Here is a 21828-nt window from a genome sequence, read left to right on the forward strand (position 1 = left end):
GGCAACTGGGGACCGAAGGGAAACGTGGAGGGTTTCCAGTCCATTACCAGTCTCAGCTGTGGGAGGGAGAGTCAAGCAGAGGCCCGTCCATTCCATTCCTAGCTCGGACAGTGGCTAGCGAGTGGAAGGCCATCTGCCACAAGTAAAACTCGCCTGTGGTGGACAGCAGCGGCGTGGGAGGGACTCGAGGGCGGAGACCCAAGCTGACTGCGCGGAAGAAAGCCAGGGTAGATCACTTCTGCCTTTTTTCCAAGAAAACTCTGTGGATCCACTACCGGAACTCTTGCTGATGGAGAGTGGGACGTTCTGGGAGGGATGTGTCCGTGGAGTAGCTATGGGTCAGAGACAACTCGAAGCAGCAGAGAAGAAGAAGCAGAGAAGCAGCGTGGCTCGGTGGAAAGAGCCCGGGCTTGGGAGTCAGAGGTCATGAGTTCGAAGCCCGGCTCTGCCGCTTGTCAGCTGTGTGACTGAGGGCGAGTCACTTCCCTTCTCTGTGCCTCAGTTACCTCATCTGTACAATGGGGATTAACTGGGAGCCTCACGTGGGACAAGCTGATGACCCTGTATCTACCCTAGCGCTTAGAACAGTGCTCGGCACATAGTAAGCGCTTAACATATAGCAACATTATTAACTCGACAGCCAAACCCCGCTGAGCACACGCCAAGGTCAGAAACGGGACCCAAGAATGCTCTCACCCTCTGTGGTTCCTAGCGGGAGAAAGCTTTTCCACACCGCTCCACACTAGCGCTTGAATCAATCGGTGGTATTTATTGAGCGCTTACTACGTGCAGGAGATCACTGCACTCGGGGCTTGAGTGTATTAAAATTCCCTCGTCGAGCAGTCTTAATGCATGCATACAGACTCACACACACACACACACACATATTCAGGGATTAAAGGTAGGAAAGCCAATTATTTGCTCAGGGTCTATTGACACAGCGTAACCTCGAATGACCTGTTTCCTCTTCGAGGCCTCATCCCTGTGAGGATGCTGCCTTCTGCAATTGGTTTCCTGGCAGGAGGTCGCCGGGCTGGTGAGATGAATCCAGGCCTGTTAGAATCTGCCTTCCCCCGACAGATACGAAGACGCTTGGCTTTTCCATTCGGTCTGCGGAGACCCGCTTCGAGCCACTGACCTCGTCACCTTCCACCAGGGCCACGTCTACTTAGCTTCTCTGGGCCGCAGTTTCTTCATCTGTAAAATGGGGGGATTCAATACCCATTCTCCCTTCCCCTAAGACTGCGAGCCCCACGTGGGACAGGGACTGTGTCTGATCGGATTGTACTGTATCTACCCCGGTCCCTAGCTTAGCTTGGCACATAGTAAATGCATAGCGTAGGTTGGGAATGTGTCTGCTATACTGTATTCTCCCAAGAGCGTAGTACTGGGCTCTGCAGACAGTAAGTGCTCAATAAATATGATTGATTGATCGAAATACTATTATCATCATCATCCTCCTCACCATCATCTCCACCACAAACGCTCTAGAAGTCACACCATATCCTAGAGAGACTCATTTTTTTTATGGTATCCGTTCAGTGCTTACTCTGAGCCGGGCATTGTACTAAGCCCTGGGGCAGATACAAGCTATTAGTATTGGACACAGTCCCTGTCCCACGTGGGGCTCGCATTCTTGATCCCCATTTTACAGATGAGGTAACTGAGGCCCAGAGAATTGAAGTGACTTGTCCAAGGTCACCCAGCAGACAAGCAGTAGAGCCAGGACTAGATCCCAGGTCCTTCTGACCCCCAGGCCCGTGCTCCATCCACTAGGCCACACTGTTTCCCTCCTTCCCTGCTTCCGGGATGTACTTTCCTCCTCCAGTTGAGGTGACCCAAGTCTACAGGGGAAGCCGTGTCCATAACTCCAAACTTGTTATCTTCCCATTGGTTGAGAGAATATGTAAGGATACCTTCTCTATCCTCCTGCTGGGCACAAACCATGTCGGAACCCAGAAACTCAAGAACTCGAAAACAATACCCGGTGTCCCTGGTGTCTGCATGAATGTGGTGGCTTGATCGCTAGTTCCACCTTCCAGTGATCTGCAAGATTATTGTTGTACTGTCCCCTCACAGGTGTTTAGTCCAGTGGCTCAGTGGAAAGAGCATGGGATTGGGAGTCAGAGGTCATGGGTTCGAATCCCAGCTCTGCCGCTTGTCAGCCGTGTGACTGTGGGCAAGTCACTTAACTTCTCTCTGCCTCAGTTCCCTCATCTGTAAAATGGGGATGAAGACTGTGAGCCTCATGTGGGACAACCTAATTACCCTGCATACCCCAGCTCTTAGAACAGTGCTCTGCACATAGAAAGTGCTCAATAAATACCAACATTATTATTATTATTACAGTGCTTTGCACACAATAGGTACTCAATAAATACGACTGACTGACTGACTGAATGAATGAATGATTTCAAAAGGGGTTTTCTGCATTTTGTCCTGGGTCCACTATGTTGGGAATTACAGTATCCCAACAGCGGTCTGTAAGCTCTTGAGAAGCAGCGTGGCTCAGTGGAAAGAGCGCTTGGGAGTCAGAGGTCATGGGTTCTAATCCTGGCTCCACCGCTTGTCAGCTGTGTGACTGTGGGCAAGTCACTTAACTTCTCTGTGCCTCCTCATCTGTAAAATGGGGATTAAAACTGTGAGCCCCACGTGAGGCAACCTGATCACCTTATGTCCCCCCAGCACTTAGAACGGTGCTTTGCAAATAGTAAGTGCTTAACAAATACCAACATTTTTTAAAAATATCATTGATTAATTTTACTTCTGAATTTAATAGCTGATTGTTCGACACCGTTTTCTCACAGGTAACTAAAGGCTGTGCTCGTACATTAGTGTCCCTATTTGATTTCTTCAATGAATCTGGCCTTTTGAGAGAAAGCTCCCAGGGCTGAGAAATGCTGATTTTTTGCCCGTATCCCGCCATCGGCCACTGATCAGTGAGGGCCTATTAAATAAAATGCAATTCACACAAATAAAATCACCTAAACCTTGGCTGCCAAGAGTTGTTTTTGTACTAGGCCACGATTATTATATTTATAATTTACATTTGGGAACCTTTATACTTGATGTTCTAACTTGTAATTCTCAATCTTTTTTATTGCCCTATAGGAACGGTGAAAAGGTCCCTGCTGAAGCTAATGTAACACTTATAAATCCCCATGATTGCGATGCAGAATGCAAGGTTTAGCTGTAAGTGTAAATATAACTAAATAGTAAAACATTAAAAGCTCTCGCCAGTCTTTCTATAGAGGTGATTTGGGATTCATTCTTTCCACTTGTATTACCAGATCTTGTTCCTATTAGATTTGTCTCTCGATTTTTGCATTTTAAACGGTCAAGTAGGACAAGCCAGCACAGGTTGCCCATTTGAAAAGTCAACTGGGAAATGGACGGTGGTCGTATTTGTTAACTAATAATTATGGAACTTATTAAAACCTTACTATATATCAAGCACTGTTCTAAGCACTAAGACAGATGCAAATTAATCAGGTTGGACACAGTCCCTGTCTCACATGGGGCTCACACTCTTATCCCCATTTTAGAAGCAGCGTGGCTTAGTGGAAAGAGCACAGGCTGTGGAGTCAGAGGTCGTGGGTAATAATCTCGACTCTGCCACTTGTCAGCTGCGTGACTTGGTGCAAGTCACTTGACTTCTCTGTGCCTCAGTTCCCTCATCCGCAATATGGGGACTAAGACTGTGAGCTCCACGTGGGACAACCTGATAACCTTGTATCTATCCCAGAGCTTAGAACAGTGCTTGGCACATAGTAAGCACTTAACAAATCCCATTATTATTATGATTTTACAAATTTTAAGTGTTTATTAATGTGTCAAGCGCTGTACTAAGCACTGGGCTAGCTACAAGATAATCAATTCCAATCTGTCCCACAATGGGCTCCCAGTCAAAGAGGGAGGGAGAATGGGTATCGAATCCCCATTTAACAGATCAGGAAACTGAGGCATGGAAAAGTTAAGTGACTTGCCCAAGGTCACACAGTGGCTGGTTTAGAAGGCAGGCCAGCGCTCTTTCCACGAGGTCATACTGCTTCCTACTCATGACTGTCACCATTCAGTCATTCAATTCAATCGTATTTATTGAACGCTTACTGTGTGCAGAGCTCTGTACTAAGCGCTTGGAAAATACAAATCGGCAACAGATAGAGATCCCTACCCAACAACGGGCTCACAGTCTAGAAGCGAGAGACAGACGACAAAACAAAACAAGTAGGCGGGCATCAATAGCATCAAAGGGTCACACGAAGGTCTTTACTTACACTGGAAATTTGGAAATTATGTGAAGCTCGACAAATTTACACAGATAGGGAATCACACAATGTGCGATGACTCAATTTGAGGGTCTTATTATGATCAGGGAATGTGTCCATGAGTCTTATTACTAGCCCAGCATTTAGGACTCTGGGATATAGACCAAGTGCAGCGTGGCTCAGTGGAAAGAGCACGGGCTTTGGAGTCAGAGGTCATGAGTTCGAATCCCGGCTCGGCCACTTGTCAGCTGTGTGACTGTGGGCAAGTCACTTAACTTCTCTGGGCCTCAGTTACCTCCTCTGTAAAATGGGGATTAAGACTGTGAGCCCCACGTCGGACAACCTGATTCCCCTATGTCTACCCCCGCGCTTAGAACGGTGCTCGGCACATAGTAAGTGCTTAACAAATACCAACATTATTATTATTATTATTATTATTATTAAGTGGGAACCAGAGACTGAGTATCTATCAACCCTGCTGTACTGTAATCAATCGATCCTATATATTGAGTGCTTACTGTGTGCAGAGCATTCATTCATTCAATAGTATTTACTGAGCACTTACTACGTGCAGAGCACTGTACTAAGCGCTTGGAATGTACAAATGGGTAACAGATAGAGACAGTCCCTGCCCTTTGACGGGCTTACGGTGGAGAAGCAGCATGGCTCAGTGGAAAGAGCACGGGCTTTGGAGTCAGGGCTCATGAGTTCGAATCCCAGCTCTGCCACTTGTCGGCTGTGTGACTGTGGGCAAGTCACTTAACTTCTCTGTGCCTCAGTTCCTTCATCTGTAAAATGGGGATTAAGACTGTGAGCCCCACGTGGGACAACCTGATTCCCCTATGTCTACCCCAGCGCTTAGAACAGTGCTCGGCACATAGTAAGCGCTTAACAAATACCAACATTAACATTAACATTAATCGGGGGAGACGGACAGACAAGAACAATAGCAATAAAAGAACAATAGCAATAAAAGCACAGAGCACTGTACCAAGCATGTGGGAGAGTACAATCTAATAATAATAATAATGTTGGTATTTGTTAAGCGCTTACTATGTGCAGAGCACTGTTCTAAGAGCTCTGTTCTAAGAGCACTGTTCTCTGTGTCTAAGCGCTGGGGTAGACACAGGGGAATCAGGTTGTCCCACGTGGGGCTCACAGTCTTAATCCCCATTTTACAGATGAGGTAACTGAGGCACAGAGAAGTAAAGAAGTAAAGTGACTTGCCCACAGTCACACAGCTGACACGTGGCAGAGCCAGGATTCGAACCCATGACCTCTGACTCCAAAACCCGTGCTCTTTCCACTTAGCCACGCTGCTTCTCTAACAGAGTTGGTAGGCACGTTCCCTGCCCACAGTGTGCTTACGGTCTAGAAGATGAGATAGAATAAATTACAGCTAGGTACATGAGTCCTGTGAGGCTGAGGGAGGGGTGAATAAGCGGTGTAAATCCAAGGGCAAGCGCAAAGCCGAAGGGAGTGGGAGAAGAGGAAAGAAGGGTTTAGTCAGAGAGGCCTCTTGGAGGAGATGCGCCTTCAATACGGCTTTGAAGGTGGGGAGAGTGATTGTCTGTCAGATATAAAGAGGGAGGGCACTCCAGGCCAGAGACAGAATGTAGTTCATTCCAAGCGCTTAGTACAGTGCTCTGCACCTAGGAAGCGCTCAATAAATACTATTGAATGACTGAAAGGTGAGAGGCGAGATGGATGAGATCGAGGTACGGTGAGTAGGTTGGTTAGAGGAGCGATAGTAAATAGCAAAGTGTGCGGGCTAGGTTGCAGTGGGAAAGCAGTGAGGTAAGGTAAGAGGGGGCAAGGTGATTGAATGCTTTGAGACTGTAAGCCCGTCAATGGGCAGAGACTGTCTCTATCTGTTGCCGATTTGTACAGTTCGAGCGCTTAGTACAGTGCTCTGCACATAGTAAGCGCTCAATAAATACTATTGAATGAATGAATGAATTTCTGTTTGATGTGGAGATGGATGGGCAATTACTGGTGGTTCTTGAGAAGTGAGAAAACATGAACTGAACATTTTTGTAGAAGTATGATCTGAGCAGCAGAGTGAAGCACGGACTGGGGTGGGGAGAGACAGGAGCCAGAGAGGTCAGCGGGAAGACTGACGCGGTAATCAAGGTGGGATAGGAGAAGTGATCGGATTAATGTGGCAGCAGATTGGATGGAGAGGAAAGGGTGGACATCGGCGATGTTGGGAAGGTTCAACCGCCAGGAGTTGGTGACAGATTGAATAAGTGGGTTGGAATGAGAGAGATGAGTCGAGAATAACGCCAAGGTTATGGACTTCTGAAGAGGGAGGACGGTGGGGCTGTCTACAGTGATTGGAGAGCGAGGGGGAGGGCAGCATTTGGATAAGGAGTTCTGTCGAGATGTCGGTGGGAAATTCAAGTAGAGATGTCCCGGGGGCAGGAGGAAGTGTGAGACTTCAGAGAGGGAGAGAGATCCAGGCTGGAGATGTAGATTTGGGAATCAACCGCATGGAGGTGGTAGTTGAAGCCATGGGAGAAAATGAGTTCTCATTCATTCATTCAATAGTATTTATTGAGCGCTTACTATGTGCAGAGCACTGTACTAAGCGCTTGGAATGAACAAGTCGGCAACAGATAGAGACGGTCACTGCCGTCCGACGGGCTCACGGTCTGATCGGGGGAGACGGACGGACGAGAACGATGGCGATGAATAGAGTCGAGGGGAAGAACGTCTCGTAAAAACGATGGCGACTGAATAGAATCGAGGCGATGTACATCTCATTAACAGAATAAATAGGGTGATGAAAATATATACGGTCGAGCGGACGAGTACGGTGCCGAGGGGATGGGAAGGGAGAGGGGGAGGAGCGGAGGGAGATGGGGGGAAAAGAGGGTTTAGCTGCGGAGAGGTGAAGGGGGGTGGCAGAGGGAGTAGAGGCAGAAGAGGAGCTCAGTCTGGGAAGGCGTCTCGGAGGAGGTGAGTTTTAAGTAGGGTTTTGAAGAGGGGAAGAGAATCAGTTTGGTGGAGGTGAGGAGGGAGGGCGTCCCGGGACCGCGGGAGGACGCGGCCCGGGGGTCGACGGCGGGACGGGCGAGACCGAGGGACGGCGAGGAGGTGGGCGGCGGAGGAGCGGAGCGTGCGGGGTGGGCGGTGGAAAGAGAGAAGGGAGGAGAGGTAGGAAGGGGCGAGGTGACGGAGAGCCTCGAAGCCTAGAGTGAGGAGTTTTTGTTTGGAGCGGAGGTCGATAGGCGACCACTGGAGGTGTTTAAGAAGGGGAGTGACAGGCCCAGATCGTTTCCGCGGGAAGATGAGCCGGGCGGCGGAGTGAAGAATAGACCGGAGCGGGGCGAGAGAGGAGGAAGGGAGATCAGAGAGAAGGCCGACACGGTAGTCTAGCCGGGATATAACGAGAGCCCGTAGCAGTAAGGTAGCCGTTTGGGTGGAGAGGAAAGGGCGGATCTTGGCGATATTGTAAAGGTGAAACCGGCAGGTCTTGGTAACGGATAGGATGTAGGGGACCCAGAACTGAGCCTTGAGGGTGGGAGGCAGAGGAGGAGGTCGCAAAAGAGACTGAGAATGAGCAGACAGACAGATAGAAGAGGACGCTATTTTCCCAAGCACTTAGCACAGACCTCCGTACCCACTGAATACAACTGATTGACCGAGTGGGCGATCAACCGATGCTTTAAACCTGGTCATCATCCTCCTGCTATTCATTCATTCAATAGTATTTATTGAGCGCTTACTATGTGCAGAGCACTGTACTAAGTGCTACTCACTTCCCGTAGTTGAGAGTTATTCCTTCACCACCGTGGAGATGCAGAAGCACTTCCAGTCCCTTTTCTCATGATTCCAGCCCCGTCACTAGCTTCTCTTTGCCCGACAACGACTACTTTGGAGGGGACAAGAGGAACCGAGATGCGGCCTCTAATGCAACACTGACTGAGAGAACGAGGGAAACACCCTCCCTCTTCCTATCCGACAATTATTCTCCCCATCTTCAAAGCCTTGTTGAAGGCACATACCCTCCAAGAAGATTTCCCTGACTAAGCTCTCATTTCCTCTTCTCCCCTTCCCTTCTCTGTCACCCTGATTTGCTCCTTTTCCCCCCCTCCCTCAGCCCAGCAACACTTATACGAATCCATTTATATTAATATCTTGTTTCCCCCTCTAGACTGTAAACTAGTTACGGGCAGGGAACGTCTCTGTTATATTGCTAAATAGTACTCTCCCAAGTACTTAGTTCAAAGCTCTGCACACCGTAAGTATTCAATAAATATGATCGATTAATTGATTCACTGATTGATTGAAACGGAGGGAATCAGGGTGAATGAAAACCACAGCTGGTCTTGGGGGTTCCAAACGATGGCAGATTCATTCATTCATTCATTCATATTTATTGAGCATTTACTGGGTGTATAGCACGGTACTAAGCACTTGAGAGAATACAATATAATAATAGACACATTCCTTGCCCACAGTGAGCTTTCCACCTCCTGCACCAATGATGTTGATGATTGAGGTATTGATTAAGCGCTCGCTATATGTGAAGAACTGTTCTAAGTGCTAGGGTAGATACAAGATAATCAGGTTGGATACAGTACCCTTCCCACATGGGGCTCTCAGTCTGAATCCACATTTTGCAGATGAGGGCACTGAGGCACAGAGAAGTGAAGTGACTTACCCAAGGTCACCCAGCACATGCGGCAGGACCAGGATTAGAACCCATGTCCTCTGACTCCCAGGCCTTTGCTCTTTCCACTAGACCTTTTGGCTTCCCAGCCTCCTCCTCTCCCTCCCCCACCCCATTTCACACCAATCCTCTCATTCTTTGTCTCATAAAGAGGAAAAGTCACTGGGTATTTTTTGGTTTTTCCCCTTGGGATTCCTATCATCCTCCTCACTGAGCCCTCCCGCTTCTTGCTCTTGTGTAGTCTAGTGTTTTCCTGCAGGAAAGGAGCTGTTCAGTCCTTTCCTGGCAGGGTTTGAAGTCTTTGAAGAAGGTAATTCATTGCAGCTTTCCCTGTTCCCCCCTCCCACCCCAGCCCCTGTCTGGAGGAGAGCCTCTGTCATCCCAGGAGACAAGACAGAGGGGTCACTTGTTCAGCTCCTCTTTCTGGCACCTCCTCTCTCCCTCTCTCCTGGCTCACACTCCTCCTCCCTGGAGTGTTTAAAAAGACACCTCGACCAAGAAGGCAGAAGGGGAGAGAAGCTGAGGGGGAGAGAAGCAGAAGAAAGCGAGGAAACGGGTACGTTTGTTCTTTCGTGCAAACTCTGGCTTGCTTTTTGCTCTGTCTGGCTTGTTTGAGGCCCGGTGGGAAAGTGCTGACCGACTCAAAGTGGAGAGTGAAGAGAAACTGTTTTGAGAGGAGGGAATGCACTGTGGAAAGAAGCAGTTTCCCAGGATTAATGATAAGGACTAAGAGGCGGTGGCGGGGGAGTAGACACAGGGGGATGGGAAAGTCTTTCTATCTGAGGCAGAACGTTGTGACTCAGAGCTGAAGCGCTGATAACTCGGGGACGTTCTGCATATACACCCTCCTCCTCCTCTTCCTCCTTCTTCTAGCAGACAGAAATATTTTGGAACTAACGGGTTGATATTTTGAGAATAATCTCATGAGTTGATGTCATCTGTACATACGTGTATCTGCAGTGGATTGGTGTTTACTATGTCTATCTGCAATGAATTGCTGTCTTTAATATGAAATCCTAATTCCTGGAAAGAAAACTGGTATTCATTCACGACACAAGGAGGTAATTGACTGAATTCATCTTTGGGGGACTCTCTGGTATCTTTACTGAGGCACAATACGCTGGTTGTGCTGTCAGCATGAAGGGGAGGTTTATCCTCTGAGGTCCAGAAATGCTCTTCAAAATTCCTTGCCCTAAATGCTTCCAGGCACCAGGCTTTAATAATAATGATGGTATTGGTTAAGCGCTTACCATGTGCCAGGCACTGTACTAAGCAAATCACGTTGGACACACAGTCCCTGTCCCATGTGGGGCTCAAAGTCTCAATCCCCACGATGATGATGATGGCATTCGTTAAGCGCTTACTATGTGCCAGGCACTGTACTAAGCGCTGCGTGGTTACAAGCAAATCACGTTGGACACACAAGTCCCTGTGCCTTGTGGGGCTCGGCGTCTCCATTCCCATGTTCCAGAAGAGGTAACTGAGGCACAGAGAAGTGAAGTGGCTTGCCCCAGGTCACACAGCAGATAAGTGGAGGCACCAGGATTAGAACTCAGGTCCTTCTGACTTCCAGGCCCATCCTCGATCCACTACACCATGCTACCGGGCTGTCTACTAATAATGGTGGTATTTGTTAAGCGCTTACTATGTGCAAAGCACTGTTCTAAGCGCTGGGAGGATACAGGGTGATCAGATTGTCCCACTTGGGGCTCAACAGTTTTAATCCCCATTTTACAGATGAGGTATCTGAGGCACAGAGAAGTTAAGTGACTTGCCCAAAGTCACACGGCTGGCAAGCAGCAGAGCCGGTATTAGAACCCATGACCTCTGACTCCCAAGCCCAGGCCCTTTCCACTGAGCCATGCTGCTTCTCTCACTATCAAACAGTGGAGGAGGAAAGCGGAGTCAGCTGACAGCAATTCTCCTGTCCAGGAAAGATTTCCCAGGATGGGAGAATCTGGAATGTCTGAACTGTGATTTTTTTTCCTCCTCTCTCCTTTTTCCTTTTTTCGGTGGCATCTGTTAAGTGCTTACTATGTGCCAGACACTGTTCTAAGCACTGGGTTAGATAGGCACTTACGTACATATCCGTAATTTATTTATTTATATTAATGTCTGGGTGTCCCCCCCCCCCAGACTGTAAGTTCACTGTGGGCAGGGAATGTGTCTGTTTATTGTTGTATTGTACTCTCCCAAGCATTTAATACAGTGTTCTGCACACAGTAAGGTCTCAATAAATATGATCGAATGAATGAATGAAAGACACAAGGTAATGCATTCATTCAATAGTATTTATTGAGCATTTACTATGTGCAGAGCACTGTACCAAGCCCTTGGAGTGTACAATTCGGCAACAGGTTGGACCCAGTCCATGTCTCTCATGGGGCTCACGGTCTTAATTCCCATTTTATAGATGAGGTAACTGAGGCCCAGAGAAGTTAAGTGGCTTGCCCAAGGTCACCCAGCAGACAAGTGGTGAAGCAGGGATCCGAACCCAGGTCTGACTCCCAGGCCTGCTGCTTCTCAACTGCTCCTCCACTTCTACATCTGATTTCACTTCTCCTACCATGAGAAACTGGGCTCTCCTCGTCCCAGGTTGCCTAGTGCCCACACCAGAGGAAACTCAAGTGACTCCCTGGCTTTCTCATTAACTACCTCACCCCTTCCATCTTCCTGCCCCGGCTCAAGGCAAGCGCCCAGGACTGACATCAGCTCCCTCTGTTAGGTCAACAACCTAGAGAGTCCCCAGGGGCTCAGCTCTGCTGCTTTGGGCCAAGGGGTCAAAAGTTTTCCCTTCCTCACTCTGACGAGCAACGTGGCTAGTGGATAGAGCAGAGGCCTGGGAATTAGAAGGGCCTGGTTTCTAATCCTGACTTCGCCACATGTCTTCCGTGTGACCTTGGGTGAGTCACTGAACTTGTCTGGCCTTAGTTATCTCATTTGTAAAATGAGGATTAGGAGTGGGAGCCCCTTGTGGGATTAGCTTGTATCTACCCCACTGCTTAGAACAGTGCTTGGCACATAGTACTTGCTTAACAAGTACCATTATTATTATTATTGCTTAACAAGTACAATAATAATTACAATAATATTCGATCTCCCTGGGACCCAACCATTCCAAATCATAGGGGAAAACCAAAGGCACCTCAGCCAGGAATGAAGAAAGGGAGAGAAGAAACGCCCTGCCAATATTCAGTGATTCCTGATTGATGGGGCCATCTTGCCAATACACTGCATTTTTTTTTCCGCCACATAAATATAAGGATCGGAGTAGATAAGCCCAATTGCCTTCAAATAACACCATTAGTCTATTTATTAAGTGCGTACAATGTGCTAAGACCAACAGCTGGAGGAATTAGATGATAATCAGATCAGACACTATTCCTGTCACACATGGGGCTCACAGCCTAAGAGAGAGGGAGAACAATTCCCACTTTATAGATGAGGAAACTGAAAGCACAACCAAATTAAGGGATTTGGCCAAATTCATTCATTCATTCATTCAATAGTATTTATTGAGCGCTTACAATGTGCAGGGCACTGGACTAAGCGCTTGGAACGTACAAATCGGTAACAGATAGAGACAGTCCCCAAATTCCCAAAGGGGGCACTTGGCAGAGCCGGGATTAGAACCCAAGTCTCCTGACTCCCAGCCCTGTGCCCTTTCCAACCAGGCGCAAGGAACTTCTCGTGTCACCACTTGGCAAACAAACAACCCAAGTGTATTTATGCCATTTGGAGAATTAAGGCCGGGGCCGCCAAGGCGAGGAAACTAGTTGAGGCCTCAGAAGCATACCTACCCAGACATTTTCCCATTGGCTGGATAACCGTCAACCTCAGAATGGCTTTCAAGCTTGGAATTTATGAAGTGTGAACGTCAAGAGGCTGGGCGGGGCTGGCCTGGTGTGGAACTTTCCACCTCTGAAATGGGCTGCAGCAGTGGTAGAAATGGGCAGAAATGCTGGCCTGTTCCCCGGCAGAGATGCGAGAAGCCCTCCCATTTGCACGTCCTTCCACAGGCTCTCAGGTCCCGGCTTTCTGGACCCTTTTACAGCCCCAGGGGGACGCTGTGAGCCCGTTATTGGGCAGGGATTGTCTCTATCAGTTGCCGAATTGTACATTCCAAGTGCTCAGTACAGTGCTCTGCACAAAGTGCTCAATAATTACGATTGAGTGAATGAATGAATGACATTGGTCATCTTTTAGAGTGTCCCCCGTCCCAGTCCCCACTCCTGCTACAGTAAATGGGGAGGTGCTGGATGGAGAAGCAGCGAGGCCTAGTGGAAAGAGCCTGGGCCTGGGGGGTCAGAGGACCTGGGTTCTAATCCCGCCTCTGTCGAGTGCCTGATGCGTGACCTTGGACAAGTCACTTCGCTTCTCTGTGCCGCAGTTTCCTCAACTGTAAATAGAGATTCGATACCTGTTCCCTCTCCTACAGAGATCGTACAGTGCCAGACACATAATAAGGGCTTAACAAGTGCCATCATAATAATAACTCGCTGATTTCTATATTTTTTTCTCCTAAGGAGTTCTACTCTACAGTCTTATAGTCCTAGGAGTTCTACAGTCTAGAGACTGTGAGCTCATTGTGGGCAGGGAATGTGTTTGTTCTTATATTGTACTCTCTCAAGTGCTTACTACAGTGCTTCGCACATAGTAAGCGCTCAATAAATACAACTGAATGAAGTGAATATTCTCTTTTCATCTTTTTCCTAATATACCCATTTTATAGCTAGGAAACTGAGGCTTCGGAGAGGTGCGTATAAAGACCCAGGGGTATGCAGGGCAAGATCCCAGCTCTCCCGATTCAAGCCTGCCCCCTCCTCACCATTAACTTGTCTCTACTGGCCTTTAAAATGAGAAAGTTTATCAATCAATCGATTCAATAGCATTTATTGAGCACTTACTGTGTGCAGAGCATTGTACTGTTAAGTGCTTGAGGGGGGGTATGACGAAATCAAAATGGGAATTAGATTATTTTGAAAGTTTATGAATTAGAAAGAGCTCCTGGAGGTTTTTTAAACATTGAAACAAAGTTATGATTATTTTAAAACTTCACGTGTGAAAAAGAGGTGGAAAAAACTACTGGAGATTTCAGGACAAATGATGCAGAAGAAAAAGAAATAAAGTATTCCTAGGGATGGTTGAGGGGGGAGGGGGTGTGAGTGTGGCATTTGTGAGGCATTTGCAAGTATACCACAGTAGCCTTTTTTTAGTGTCAAAAGATGTGCTTATAAGAGAATTTGCTGTTAGTAAGTTTAGCATTCAGAACTTCTGTTTTATTGGGATGTGAGGTGATGGACCTCAACCTTCCATGCTGTGTTTCTTCATCTTGCGGCCTGCCCAGAGAGAGAGAGACGCACTGGGAAGGTTGAGGATGGGGAGGAGGGAGAGGCAGGAGGCAGGAAGTCCAGCAAGGAAACCGATCCAAAAGTCTAGTCACACTCTGACAACTGCTTGGACAAGGATGTCAGCAGTCTGGATGGAGAGGAATGGTGGATGTGGGAAATGATCGATTCCGATGAGGAAACAGACACAGAGGGATTAGGCGCTTCAAGATCATTCGGTAGACCATTGACACCTGGGGACTAGAATGAACTCCTAATCAATCGCTGGTATTTATTGGAAGCTTAATGTGGAAGTGCTTATTGAGTGCTCTTTCCCCTGGACCGTCCGGCTTGATAGTCACTGTAAACAGCCCAAGCAGGAAAGCAAACCCCTATTCTAAGAAAGGTAAGTGACGGGGAGAAGGTTTTTCTTATTTTTCAAGAGCCACCTCACTGCTGTCACCTTTGATCATCTGTCGCATCACATCCCAAAGACTTGTATTTTACTTTCCCAAGTTACCTAGAAAACTCTATGGATACGTGACCAGAACGAATGCAGATGGAAGCGGGGCGTTCTAGGAGAGATGCGTCTAGGGCATCACTACGGGACGGACACGACTCAACAGCATAAGACAACAATAACAACAACAAGCACTTAGTGCGGTGCTCTGCACATAGTAAATGCGCAATAAATACCTTGATGGACTGATTGATTTGCTCTGTCTCCCTCCCTCTTTTTCTTCTCTCACTTCCACCGTTCTTTTCTCTCTTCTCCTCCATCATGGTCTCCCAGATAGAGAACTGGAAGACAATCATTTCCAGCCTCATAGCCTTTATTGCAATTTTCCAAGCGTTTAGTAGATTACTTCATAGATTCTGATGAAAGCGAGAGTCAATTGTCCACATTTAATTCATTAGAACACTCAAGGGCTTAATCATCTGAGTAACTGGGACAGAGACTGTCTTTGAAAACCAAAACCGTGGTTAAGATTAGATCTGCAGGTAGGTCACTGTGCTTGAAGTTAAGGATAGTCACTAAAGTCTTACAGTGTTGCATTCACTGGTCACTGTGGCCGTTCTTCCCTTTAACTTTCCTGCAGTCACACATTTTTTTCAGAATAATCCAAAAATTCAGATAATTGAGGCTCCAAGATGACCGTGCAAAACTCTCCTTTCCAAGTCCATAAGACCTTCCTAGGATTTTTTTTAATGGTATTTGTTATGCACTTCCTATGTGCCAGGCACTTTTCTAAGCACTGGAGTGGATGTAAGATCATCAAGTTGGACATAGTCCATGTCCCACATGGGACTCACAGTCTTAATTCCCATTTTCAAATGAGGTAATTGAGGCACAAAGAATAATAATAATAATGATAATGTTGGTATTTGTTAAGTGCTTACTATGTGCAGGGCACTGGTCTAAGCGCTGGGGAAGATACAGGGGAATCAGGTTGTCCCACGTGAGGCTCACAGTTAATCCCCATTTTTACAGATGAGGTAACTGAGGCACAGAGGAGTTAAGTGACTTGCCCACAGTCACACAGCTGCCAAGTGGCAGAGCCGGGATTCGAACCCGTGAAAGAAGCTAAGTGACTTGCTCAAAGTCACACAGCAGACAAGTGGCAGAGCTGAGATTAAGAACAGAGGTCCTTCTGACTCCCAAGCCCATGCTCTATCCATTAAACCACACTACTTCAGAAACAAAATGGACAGCATTGCCTAATGGTTAGAGCACAGGCCTGGGAGTCAGGTGGTTATGGGTTCTAATCCCGGTTCTGTCACTTGTCTGTGAGACCTTGGGTAAGTCACTTAACTTCTCTGTGCTTCAGTTCCCTCATCTGTAAAATGTGGATTAAAACTGTGAGCCCCATGCGAGACAGGGACTGTGCCCAACCCAATTACCTTGTATCTACCCCAGAGCTTAGGACCGTGCCTGGCACATAATAAACACTTAAAAAATACTATAATTATTATTATTATCATCCCTCCTCATAACGGGAAATAAATTACCATTTCCAGGGCGCAGTGGAAAGAACGAGTGGGAGTCAGAGGACCCAGGTTCTAATCCCAGCTCCATTCCTTGTCTGTTGTGTGTGTCACTTAACTTCTCTATGCCTCATTTTCCTCACCTGTAAAACGTGGATTAAATACCTGCTCTCCCTCCTATTTAGACTGGAAGCCCCTTATGGGTCAGGGGCTGGGTCCAAAAGGACCATCCTGAATCTACCCCAGAGCTTATTAGTACAAAGCTTGGCAGAAAAGCAGAGTGGCTCAGTGGAAAGAGCATGGGCTGGGGACTCAGAGGTCATGGGTTCAAATCCCAGCTCTGCCTCTTGTCAGCTGTGTGACTTTGGGCAAGTCACTTAACTTCTCTGTGCCTCAGTTCCCTCAACTGTAAAATGGGGATTAACCGTGAACCTCACATGGGACGACCTGATTAGCCTGAACAGTGCTCTGCACATAGTAAGCGCTTAACAAATTCCAACACATAGTAAGGGCTTAACCAAAACCACAATTACTACAAAATCCTTCGCTTTTGCATTTCCTCTTTTGGAATGATATTTGTATCATTAACGCTCCTGAATTAGCAGAGCTTTAAAAGACATTTTGAACCGAGTCACGCATTCATGTAGAAGAAAAAGGAATAATAGACTCACCTTCTCCCCGACTTCATTAAAATGACCTAAATATATAATTACTTAATAATCAGCAATGGTATTTCCAGTTTAGGACTGTCACAAAATGAGCTACATCCCAACATCAGAAACTCTGTGTAAAGAACAAGACTAATTTTTCCATTTCCCCAAAATATTTTCTCCACCCATGCTTTGTGTGGATTTGCCATATAGGAAGATCATTTCTACATTCAACGTGTTTATGTTGATTCAAGAGAAATAAAATCTGAACCACGGCCTAGGAAAAAAAGATCTTTCCACTCTCCCAGGAGCAGTTTGGTGTGTTTACTCAGTCACTGTATCACTTCCTAAAATAAGCCACCTCGGAGCTGAGTCCCAGGATGGAAAATTTCAAGTTAAAAATAATTTCATATGAGAGTTTCTGCGTGAAAACGGAGTAGAAGTATTTATTTTTTAATTTGTGCATTTACTTTTTTGAACCTTGAGTTTCAGCTCCGTAATATTGAAAGTCACTTAATTCCCCTGGGCCTGTTACCCCATCTGTAAAATGAGGATTAAATAATAATGTTGGTATTTGTTAAGCGCTTACTATGTGCAGAGCACTGTCCTAAGCGCTGGGGTAGATACAGGGTAATCAGGTTGCCCCACGTGAGGCTCACAGTCTTAATCCCCATTTTCCAGATGAGGGAACTGAGGCACAGAAAAGTTAAGTGACTTGCCCATAAATCCTGCTCCCTCCTATTTGGACTGTGAGAACCATGTGGGGCAGGGACTGTGTCCAACCTAATTAACTTGTAATTACCCCAGCACTTAGAACGGCGCTTGGCCCGAAGTAATAACGACACAGAAAGTATTTAAGAAATACCATAAAAAAAACCCCAAAACCCTACTCCTCTCTCAGGCTGTGAGCCTGATGAGGGACCAGGACTGAACCCAATGTGGTTATCTTGCCTCAGCATTTGGCACATAGTGAGCACACATAACATCATTTTTTTTTATGGTATTAAGCGCTTCCCATGTGCCAGGCACAATACTAAGCACTAGGGTAGGTACAAGCTAAATGAGATTGGACACAGTCCCTGTCCCACATGAAGCTCACCGTCTCAATCCCCATTTAACGGTGGAGGTAACTGAGGCCCAGAGAAGCGAAGTGACTTGTCCAAGGTCACACAGCTGACGAGTGGCAGAGCCAGGATTAGAACTCAGATTCCCAAGCCCAGGCTCCTTCCACTAGGCCACGCTGCTTCTCAATCCCTCTCTCCACAGGTGATAACGTCTTCGCTGTCTTCCCCAGAAGCGGTGTCCAAGATGGAGCCGAAGATCCTGATGACGGTCCTCCTGCTGGGTTTGCTCCGCGGGGCCGAGGCTCTGCCGTCCGCTCGCCTGTCTTGCTACAGGAAGATGTTGGCGGATCACAACTGCCACAGCGTCCCCGCAGGCACAACCAGTCTGCGGCGGGTAGACGGCGGAAACCTGCAGGATCACTTCTGGGAAGGCAAGGGCTGTGAGATCATCTGCTACTGTAACTTCAGGGAGTTACTCTGCTGCCCAAAGTAAGGAAATCGCCCGCCTCACGTCGCTGTACGCAGACCTCAGGGGGCCGGCGAAGCCATCGAAGGGCCTCTCGCACACAATCGTTATTATTAATGATAATAATAATATCTGTTAAGCACTTACTACCTTCCAAGCACTGGGATGGATACATGTTAATCAGATTGGACACAGTCCCTGTCCCACGTGGGGCACAGAGTCTAAGTAGAAGGGAGAACAGGTATTGAATCCCCATTTTACAGATGATGAAATTGAGGCTCAAAGAACCGGAGTGATTTGCCCAAGGTCACACAGCAGACAGGTGGCGGATCCAGGATCGGAACCCGGGTCTTCTGAATCCCAGGCCCGTGCACCTTTCCGCTGGGCCACGCTGTTTCTCTAATTTCCTAGAGGTAGCAAGCCATCAATCAATCGACCGTATTCACTGAACACTTACTATTTGCAAAGCGCTGTACTGAAGGTCGGGGAGAGTGCAATATTCAGAATTAGTAAACACGTTCCCTGGCTATGACAAGCTTACAATCTAGAGGGGGAGGATTCTCAGAGGCAGAATCCTCATAGGTTCAACCCAGAACGACAGTGTATTAAATATTAATAATAACAACGGTATTTGTTAAGCGCTTACTACGTGCCAAGCAGTGTTCGCTGAACACAGGATTCTCAGGGAGGCTCAGAGTTAGAACTGGTGGTCCAAGATTCCAGAAACTTTGATTCTGTTCTTCCTAGCCCAACTTCAGGTTGTCCCCACCACAGACTCGGGCCAAAAAATGGAGGTTTCTTCAGGAAAAGGATCTCCAAAATGATCGTTGGCCCATGGCGACCTGACTACTGAGCTCCATTTCCATTTTTGTCACCTAAGGCAGAGGAATTGAGATTGTAGAGCCTAGAGGAGGCAAGATTGGCATGAAGAGGTGGAGATTATACCCAGTTCGGCCAGAGCCCATCTCATCAATGTGAATTTTGACTAGAACGTGGCTTGAATTAGGGAATGTCCTTCCGACCAAGGGAGCCCGTTTTGGGGTCGGCCTGCTGCGTGGGTGTGAGACCGCAGAACCGTCGGTCAGTGCTGCGCTGAGATTTTCACAGAGTCTGACCCCACTGCTTAGGAGGGTGCCTGGCACACAGTAAGCGCTTAAATACCTTTTAATAACAGTTATTATTATGACTCTAGAAGAATCGGGCATCATGGCCTTCAGTTCGGTATAAGGGGCCTGGGGAGCCGGGGGGGAGGGAGAGGGAGAAGGGGAAGGGGATGGGTATTGGTTGTTTCCCCTGGGGGAGGGTGGATTCATTCAATAGTATTTATTGAGCGCTTACTATGTGCAGAGCACTGTACTAAGCACTTGGAATGTACAAATCGGTAAGAGATAGAGAAAGTCCCTGCCCTTCGACGGGCTTGCAGTCTAATCGGGGGACACGGACGGACGAGAACAATAGCAATTAATGTGATCGGAGACGAAAATCCTCACCTGCGGCCCAGATTCAGGGTCTAACAAACCTCACGGTCTTGTCCAGTCAGAATCTCCCCCTGTGGTCAACTGGCCTCTGGGTTTCTTTTTCCAGGGACATCTTCTTCGGGCCAAAGATCTCTTTTGTGATCCCTTGTAACGTTCAGTGAGGCTCATCGCACGGCCGCCAGCCGGAAAACACACCGCCGCCATCCCGAAGGTGCCATCGGTTCCAAGAGAAATGGCTTCTTTTAGGATCAAGTGCGGCTCATCACCGCTCAGAACAGGACAAAAAGCGCCTGATTCCATTGAATTTTATTCCTTTTGGAGGCTTATGACAGGCTGGTATAAAAAAATAATAATAATGGCAGGCTGGTAAATGTTCTGGATTTGTTGGCGAGGCTGTTTGCCACAGCCTGGTCAATGACTCTTCCCTTTCACCGATAGTTGAAACTCTGATTAAGAGGATTTTGGCAACAAGTCCACATCTGCGTGGCTCAGTGGAAAGAGCTCGGGCTTGGGACTCGGAGATCATGGGTTCGAATCCCCGCTCTGCCGCTTGCCAGCTGTGTGACTCTGGGCAAGTCACTAAACTTCTCTGTGCCTCAGTTCCCTCATCTGGAAAATGGGAATGAAGACTGTGAGCCCCACGTGGGACAACCCGATCACCTTGTATCCCCCCCAGCGCTTAGAACAGTGCTTGGCACATAGTAAGCGCTTAACAAATACCACCATTATTATTATCTATCTTTGTAGCTAAAAGTGATTGCACTTCCTTAGAAGAAAGGATCTAGCGGCGGTATTTTCAAGTCAACTTTGGTTGCTTATTTGTATAATGTGCCCAATTGCAAGATTACCAGTTCCCTCAACTGCCAAGTGCATTCCTTTGATAGTCTGAAAAGCTTCCCATGAATCAAATGCATATTTGAAAGGCAGCGTGACGTAATGGGAAGACAAGAGACATGAGTTCTAATCCCAGCTCTTTCACTCGCCTCCTGCGTGACCTTGGATAAGTCACTTAAGCGCTCCGTGCCTCGGTTTTTTCATCTGTAAAATGGGAATTAAATATCTGTTCTCTCGCCACTTGTCAGCTGTGTGACTGTGGGCAAGTCACTTAACTTCTCGGTGCCTCAGTTACCTCATCTGGAAAATGGGGATTAAGATTGTGAGCCTCACGTGGGACCACCTGATGACCCTGTGTCTCCCCCAGCGCTTAGAAGAGTGCTCTGCACATAGTAAGCGCTTAACAAACGCCAACATTATTATTTTTATTAGACCGTGAGCCCCATGTGAGAGAGGGATTGGGTCTAATTGGATTGGTTTGGATTTTTTGGAACCTGTTAAGTGCTTCCTATCTGCCAGACACTGTACTAAGTGGAGGAGGAGGAGGTATTTGTTAAGCGCTTCCTATGTGCAGAGCACTGTTCTAAGCGCTGGGATAGATACAGGGTAATCAGCTTGTCCCACGTGAGGCTCACAATCTTAATCCCTATTTTACAGAAGAGGTATCTGAGGCACAGAGAAATTAAGTGACTTGCCCACAGTCATACAGCTGACAAGTGGCAGAGCTGGGATTCGAACTCCTGATCTCTGACTCCCAAGCCCGGGCTCTTTCCACTGAGCCTCGCTGCTTCCCTAGTGCTGAGGTGAATACAGTTAATCAGATCAGACACAGTCTACATCTCACACGGGGCTCACGGTTTAAGTCAGATTTAGTCCCCATTTTACAGATGAGGTAACTGAGGCTCAGAGAAGTGAACTGACTTGCCCACGGTGACGCAGCAGACAAGTGGTAGAGCCAGGAGTAGAACCCAAGTCCTCTGACTCCCAGGCCTGTGCTTTTTCCACTCACCATGTTGCTTTCCTGGGTTGCATTGAATCTACCCCATGCTTAGCACACAGTAAGCACCTAGCAAATAT

General features: G+C 47.4%; 1 protein-coding gene across 1 annotated transcript; it reads left to right on the plus strand.

Annotated features, from left to right (window-relative positions):
- The first annotated feature begins 9197 nt into the window (after positions 1-9197).
- SCRG1 (stimulator of chondrogenesis 1) lies at positions 9198-20459 on the plus strand. Its single transcript, XM_007673025.3, has 3 exons — positions 9198-9502; positions 18204-18462; positions 20024-20459. Exons 2-3 carry the CDS (start codon positions 18218-18220, stop codon positions 20076-20078), a joined length of 300 nt encoding a protein of 99 aa, XP_007671215.1. The 5' UTR covers positions 9198-9502; positions 18204-18217; the 3' UTR covers positions 20079-20459.
- Positions 20460-21828: the final 1369 nt, after the last annotated feature.

This window comes from Ornithorhynchus anatinus, chromosome 12 (assembly GCF_004115215.2).
Source record: "Ornithorhynchus anatinus isolate Pmale09 chromosome 12, mOrnAna1.pri.v4, whole genome shotgun sequence".
In the NCBI taxonomy this organism is placed as follows: domain Eukaryota; kingdom Metazoa; phylum Chordata; class Mammalia; order Monotremata; family Ornithorhynchidae; genus Ornithorhynchus; species Ornithorhynchus anatinus.